At 42.6% G+C, this 7,500-nt stretch overlaps 1 protein-coding gene across 9 annotated transcripts in view; it reads right to left on the minus strand.

The window, feature by feature from the left end:
- Nucleotides 1–1,977: 1,977 nt before the first annotated feature.
- The window catches only part of ttc1 (tetratricopeptide repeat domain 1), a 5,990-nt gene continuing 467 nt past the window's right edge, over nucleotides 1,978–7,500 (minus strand). Inside the window, exons 2-11 of one of the 9 annotated variants that reach the window (XM_032508342.1) lie at nucleotides 7,042–7,256; nucleotides 6,925–6,963; nucleotides 6,863–6,885; nucleotides 6,525–6,634; nucleotides 5,903–5,963; nucleotides 5,701–5,813; nucleotides 5,436–5,472; nucleotides 5,200–5,348; nucleotides 3,957–4,011; nucleotides 1,978–2,253 (exon numbers count right to left, since the gene is read on the minus strand). In XM_032508342.1, the coding sequence (XP_032364233.1) occupies nucleotides 2,117–2,253; nucleotides 3,957–4,011; nucleotides 5,200–5,348; nucleotides 5,436–5,472; nucleotides 5,701–5,813; nucleotides 5,903–5,963; nucleotides 6,525–6,634; nucleotides 6,863–6,885; nucleotides 6,925–6,963; nucleotides 7,042–7,247 (930 nt within the window). In that variant the 5' untranslated portion in view covers nucleotides 7,248–7,256 and the 3' untranslated portion in view covers nucleotides 1,978–2,116. Of the gene's footprint in view, nucleotides 2,254–3,956; nucleotides 4,012–5,199; nucleotides 5,349–5,435; nucleotides 5,473–5,700; nucleotides 5,814–5,902; nucleotides 5,964–6,524; nucleotides 6,646–6,800; nucleotides 6,824–6,846; nucleotides 7,257–7,500 lie in introns of all 9 variants that reach the window. The other 8 variants (XM_032508341.1, XM_032508340.1, XM_032508337.1 and 5 more) reach the window with 8 other exon arrangements.

Here is a 7,500-nt window from a genome sequence, read left to right on the forward strand (position 1 = left end):
GTATACCAGCACGACTTTTAGCTTTTAGCATATCTCCACCAGACTCCATGTAAATAATCACTACTTTTATCGTGTATAAGCAGCATATCTCCACCAGACTCATGTAAATAATCACTACTTTTATCGTGTATAGAGCAGCATATCTCCACCAACTCCATGTAAATAATCACTACTTTTAGCGTGTATAGAGCATATATCCCACAGACCCCATGTAAATAATCACTACTTTTAGCGTGTATAGAGCAGCATATCTCCACTAGACTCCATGTAAATAATCACTACTTTTAGCGTGTATAGAGCAGCATATCTCCACCAGACTCCATGTAAATAATCACTACTTTTAGCGTGTATAGAGCAGCATCTCCACCAGACTCCATGTAATATAATCACTACTTTTAGCGTGTATAGAGCACATATCTCCACCAGACTCCATGTAAATAACCACTACTTTTAGCGTGTATAGAGCAGCAAATCTCCACCAGACTCCATGTAAATAATCACTACTTTTAGCGTTTATAGAGCAGCATATCTCCACCAGACTCCATGTAAATAATCACTACTTTTAGCGTGTATAGAGCAGCATATCTCCACCAGACTCCATGTAAATAATCACTACTTTTAGCGTTTATAGAGCAGCATATCTCCACCAGACTCCATGTAAATAATCACTACTTTTAGCGTGTATAGAGCAGCATATCTCCACCAGACTCCATGTAAATAATCACTACTTTTAGCGTGTATAGAGCAGCATATCTCCACCAGACTCCATGTAAATAATCACTACTTTTAGTGTGTATAGAGCAGCATATCTCCACATGTAAATGGGTGAATTAAGAGTTTATTCCAACCAGACCAGAGTGGTGATTGGTGGAACAGTGGAAAGATGAACCAAGACGGCTTTTGGTAGTTTTATTTCGTTTCTGTCCACTTTAAATGAAGTGTATTTTACGATGATAAAAGTCCTGATTATTTACATGGAGTCTGGAGGGTTTGGTGATGGTGTTCCTTTGATTCACTAAAATATGGTTGTAAAATAGCGCGTACGCGTGTGTGTGTGTGTGTGTGTGTGTGTGTGTAGCGTGGGTTAAGCTAACAGTTAGCTCCGGTGTTAGCTGCAGTCTTGCTAACTATGCTGCTAACCGGCGGATTATTAACCAGCTGTCAATGCAGCAGGTAACACATAGTCCGGGTAGGCCTGTGTAGGACCGGGTTGGCCCGGGTAGGACCGGGTAGGCCCGATAAACGCCGGAATGTATCATAGTTACCTTCTTCAGCTCCAGGTCTATAGGCGCTGCCATCTTCTCCACAACAGAAGCAGAAACACACACTGCGCATGTGCAAATGTGCAACACCATATACATAGCATACATTATATATATATATATATATATATATATACACACATATACATACACATATATACACACATATATACACACATATATAATATATATATATTATATATATATAACACATATACATACACATATATACACACATATACACACATATATATATATATATTATAATATATATATATACACACATATACATACACATATATACACATATATACACACATTATATATGCATATATATATGCATATATACTCTGTTTTCTATATACACAGTAAAAAACAACAGGTAATGTGTAAAAGTAATGAATGAATATAAGTGGCTTTAGTTATATAAAAAGTATTAAAGTAACGTGAGGTTGCCATAGTACCAAAATATACAGCGTGAATACATAGTACGAAACATATTGCAATGTGACGTGAAATTAAACAGAATAATATGTAATTAAATAATACAGCAAATGTAACCATAATATAACCAAATATCATTGAAGTGAGTCCCAACCCTACCATATATTATTAGAGGAAGGACGCCCAACCCCCCCCAACTGACCTTATAATGGGGGGGGCGGGTTCAGGGTCTTGCCCGCGTTACCTTGGACATTCAGACAGGACGAGGATGTCAGGATTCAAACTAACTTTATTCACACAGCTTCAATACAAAAACAAATGTGTGTGGTTGACTCAACACAAACAGGAAGCTAATCAATCAGCGACGGGGTCGCCTGCAGGGCTGTTATGTCATCACTGGCTGTGTGATGTCATCTGTTGTTGTTGTTGGGGTTCTGGACGAAGTTGATGGAGTACGAGCCGGTGCCGGCGTCCTGGTTCACCTGGAAGTTGTTGGTGGAGAGGCCGAACGGTCTCAGCACCATGTTGCCCAGATCCTTCAGCTTACCTGGGGAGGGCACAGGGGTCAGAGGTCAGACACACAGGAAGTGCTTCTGGACATCTGAGCGCATATCGGGACACGATCCATCCTGTGTCCTCCAGATGATGTCACAATGAACAAGGGTTTACAACACTGCACCATCTGTTCCACAGCAGAGGTCTGTCGGTGGTCTCCACCGGGAAGCTAACGCTAACAGCTATTTCGGCTAACCGCTAGCTGAGACAGCATGTAACAGACCCTCAAAACTGAAAATAACAGTTAAAATATACTCCACCAGACTCCCTGTAAATAATCACTACTTTTAGCGTGTATAGAGCAGCATATCTCCACCAGACTCCCTGTAAATAATCACTACTTTTAGAGTGTATAGAGCAGCATATCTCCACCAGACTCCATGTAAATAATCACTACTTTTAGCGTGTATAGAGCAGCATATCTCCACCAGACTCCATGTAAATAATCACTACTTTTAGTGTGTATAGAGCAGCATATCTCCACCAGACTCCATGTAAATAATCACTACTTTTAGCGTGTATAGAGCAGCATATCTCCACCAACTCCATGTAAATAATCACTACTTTTAGTGTGTATAGAGCAGCATATCTGCACCAGACTCCATGTAAATATCACTACTTTTTAGAGTGTATAGAGGAGCATATCTCCACCAGACTCCATGTAAATAATCACTACTTTTAGAGTGTATAGAGGAGCATATCTCCACCAGACTCCATGTAAATATCACTACTTTTAGCGTGTATAGAGCAGCATATCTCCACCAGACTCCATGTAAATAATCACTACTTTTAGCATGTATAGAGCAGCATATCTCCACCAGACTCCATGTAATAATCACTACTTTTAGTGTGTATAGAGCAGCATATCTCCAGAACTCCATGTAAATAATCACTACTTTTAGCATGTATAGAGCAGCATATCTCCACCAGACTCCATGTAAATAATCACTACTTTTAGCGTGTATAGAGCAGCATATCTCCACCAGACTCCATGTAAATAATCACTACTTTTAGCATGTATAAGCAGCATATCTCCACCAAACTCCATGTAAATAATCACTACTTTAGCATGTAAGAGCAACATGTCTCCACCAGACTTTATAACAGCTGTTACGTCAGTTCTACTTGTGCGCATTTAAAATATAATCGCTCAATACTTGTCTTTATTATTACTGTAAAGTCTTCATTTAGCTGTAGCTGCTTAGTTTGAGTAACGTTATTTTAGACTGAATCAAGCTGTCAGCTAGCGGTTAGCCGAATTAGCTGTTAGCTAAACTAGCGTTAGCTTTCCGGTGGAGGCTAACGGCACACTGCTACTGCGGAACAGGTGGTGCTGTGTCAGAAACGCTCGTTCATCATAATAATAATTTATTCATGTGTGAACATCATGCGCAGAACACATTGTGTACCAACAGCGCCACCATGGGCTTAGCGGATAAGGGTGGTACTAGCGCTAGCTTGTAGCTAGCTAGTAGCATGACATAATGATTAGCGACATCATCTTGCTTTATGCGCTTTGAGCTCTCTCATTGGGCGGTGTAGGGCATCCGCCGCACACCGTATCCATGTCTCTTTATACATGGGTTCACCTCTCTAATGACTGCAGGCTTTTATAGTGAAAAGCTCTATGAATAAATCTGACGAGGACTTATTGATGAGTTTATGATAAAAGGTGTGTTCAGGTGCAGTACGTACTCAGCATCTCCTCCTTCAGCTTCTCATTTCTCTCCTGAATTTGCTGAGGCAGCCTCTGAGAGACAGGAAGGGAGACAGACAGGAAGGGAGACATGAGAGAGAGAGACAGGAAAGGAGACAGATAGGGGAGAGAGAGACAGACAAGTGGAAAGAACGATTGTCACCAAACCGACCAGACTCCATGTAAATAATCACTACTTTTAGCGTGTATAGAGCAGCATATCTCCACCAGACTCCATGTAAATAATCACTACTTTTAGCGTGTATAGAGCAGCATATCTCCACCAGACTCCATGTAAATAATCACTACTTTTAGCGTGTTTAGAGCAGCATATCTCCACCAGACTCCATGTAAATAATCACTACTTTTAGCGTGTATAGAGCCGCATATCTCCACCAGACTCCATGTAAATAATCACTACTTTTAGCGTGTATAGAGCAGCATATCTCCACCAGACTCCATGTAAATAATCACTACTTTTAGCGTGTATAGAGCAGCATATCTCCACCAGACTCCATGTAAATAATCACTACTTTTAGTGTGTATAGAGCAGCATATCTCCACCAGACTCCATGTAAATAATCACTACTTTTAGCATGTATAGAGGAGCATATCTCCACCAGACTCCATGTAAATAATCACTACTTTTAGCGTGTATAGAGCAGCATATCTCCACCAGACTCCATGTAAATAATCACTACTTTTAGCGTGTATAGAGCAGCATATCTCCACCAGACTCCATGTAAATAATCACTACTTTTAGCGTGTATAGATCAGCATATCTCCACCAGACTCCATGTAAATAATCACTACTTTTAGCGTGTATAGAGCAGCATATCTCCACCAGACTCCATGTAAATAATCACTACTTTTAGCATGTATAGAGCAGCATATCTCCACCAGACTCCATGTAAATAATCACTACTTTTAGCGTGTATAGAGCAGCATATCTCCACCAGACTCCATGTAAATAATCAATTCTTTTAGCGTGTATAGAGCTGCATATCTCCACCAGACTCCATGTAAATAACCACTACTTTTAGCATGTAGAGTTGTCATCATGTCAGCATGTTGTCATGTCGTTAGCATGTTGTTATCGTTTTGTTATCATGTGGTTAGCATATTGTTAGCATTTTGTTAAGATTTTGTTAGCATGTGGTTAACATATTGTCAGCATGTGGTTGCCATATTATTAGCATGTTGTTAGCATATTGTTAGCATGTTGTTAGCAGGTAAACTCACCATGCAGGCCTGTCTGGCGCTGGTCTGGTTCCGGTCCAGGTCCAGGACCTTCTTGTAGTCCTCCAGGGCCTCGTCCAGCTTCTCCGTCTGCTCGTACAGCTCTGCCCTCCTCAGCAGCGCTCTCACGTAGTCTGGGTTAAGCTCAATCGCTACGGCAACCACACACAACCAATCACTACGCATTAACTGGACTATAACAATATCATCATCACTCCAACGATGACATCATCACTCACCTCTGGAGCAGTCGGAGATCGCAGCGTCCTTCAGCTCCTGGCAGGAAGGAAACAACCCATTACTAGCATGTTTTTTAGCATGTTAGCCTCTGTGTTAACAGGTTGATGGGCTTTGTGTTGTTAGCCTTTGTGTTGTTAGCCTCTGTGTTAGTGTGTTGTTAGCATGTTGATAGCCTTTGTGTTAGCATGTTGTTAGCATGTTGATAGCCTTTGTGTTAGCGTGTTGCTAGCATGTTGGCCTCCTAGATAGCATGTAGCTTGTTACCAAGTGCAGTCTGGCAGCAGCTCTGTTGGAGAACAGCACCGATCTCTCTGGGCTGAAGCAGACCGGACAGAAACCCAAGGCCTCCGTGTAGCTCCGCGCCGCCGCCGCCCAGTCTGCAGGAGAACCAGGTCAGACATACTGTACACACACAGACACACACGCACACAGAGACACACACACACAGTGTGATGATGTCACTCACCTCCAGCTTTGAACTGGCTGTTCCCCTTCTCCTTTAGAGTTAAACTCTGCCGCCGGCGACTCTAAAACAGAACGGAAGGTTTTAATATCTCTGGTTTACAACATCACACCGGACACCTCAATGCTTCTTCAACACTCCAGGGTTGGCGTGTATAGAGCAGCATATCTCCACCAGACTCCATGTAAATAATCACTACTTTTAGTGTGTATAGAGCAGCATATCTCCACCAGACTCCATGTAAATAATCACTACTTTTAGTGTGTATAGAGCAGCATATCTCCACCAGACTCCATGTAAATAATCACTACTTTTAGCGTGTATAGAGCAGCATGTGTCCACCAGACTCCATGTAAATAATCACTACTTTTAGCATGTATAGAGCAGCATATCTCCACCAGACTCCATGTAAATAATCACTACTTTTAGCGTGTATAGAGCAGCATGTGTCCACCAGACTCCATGTAAATAATCACTACTTTTAGCATGTATAGAGCAGCATATCTCCACCAGACTCCATGTAAATAATCACAATACTGGACCAGTTTCAGAGAATGTTGTTCCATCAGACAAAGAGACATGGAGACATAGAGACACAGATGGAGTCCAGGTAAACCTGTGTTACCTCTTTCTCCTCCTCTGTCAGCTCCTTCTCCACCTCCCTCAAGTAATCATTGTCAAACTCCTCCTGCTGAGTGTCCTCCTTCATCTCTGAGTCTGAGTCCTCCTGCAGCCGGTCACTACAGCTGCAAAGTTTAATGGATAAGTTAACATCTCTTAATATATCCTCTCTCTCACACACACACACACACACACACACACACACACACACACACACACACACACACACGTATATATATATCTTTCTCCGTGTCAGGGTCTTACTTGTCTCGCTGCAGCCTGTCTCCCTGCTCCTCCTGCAGCCTGTCTCCCTGCTCCTCCTGCACCTGTCTCCCTGCAGCCTGTCTCCCTGCTCCTCCTGCAGCCTGTCTCCCTGCTCCTCCTGCAGCCTGTCTCCCTGCAGCCTGTCTCCCTGCTCCTCCTGCAGCCTGTCTCCCTGCAGCCTGTCTCCCTGCAGCCTGTCTCCCTGCAGCCTGTCTCCCTGCTCCTCCTGCAGCCTGTCTCCCTGCTCCTCCTGCAGCCTGTCTCCCTGCTCCTCCTGCAGCCTGTCTCCCTGCTCCTCTCTCTCTCTTCTGTCAGTCGGTCTGTTGGTTTGATTGTGAAAGTTTGGAGGCTCCAGAGACTCCTGGCAGTCGTAAAAGTCCTCCTTCTCCTCCTGTATCTTCTCCTCCATCAACTCCTCTTTCTCCTCCTTCTCTCGGGGTTTTCCGGCCACTCGGCTGCTCATGACGAAGCTCTGCAACCCAAAATACGTTTGAATTATCATCCAAACTCTGCGTTTTCTTCTCTTGTCCATAACTCATAAATACAATCTATTTTTAATAAAAGCTCATGTTGACTGTTACTGAGACTTCACCTTCACATCTGATCAAACCAAATTACTCTCAGAAATCTGAGAAAAAAAACGTATTTCCCCCCAAATATTAGTACTTGTTTTCAAAGTATTGCAGTAATCTTCCCACCAATCCGCAGCCAGTATT

This window comes from Etheostoma spectabile, unplaced genomic scaffold (assembly GCF_008692095.1).
Source record: "Etheostoma spectabile isolate EspeVRDwgs_2016 unplaced genomic scaffold, UIUC_Espe_1.0 scaffold00007325, whole genome shotgun sequence".
NCBI classification, from domain to species: domain Eukaryota; kingdom Metazoa; phylum Chordata; class Actinopteri; order Perciformes; family Percidae; genus Etheostoma; species Etheostoma spectabile.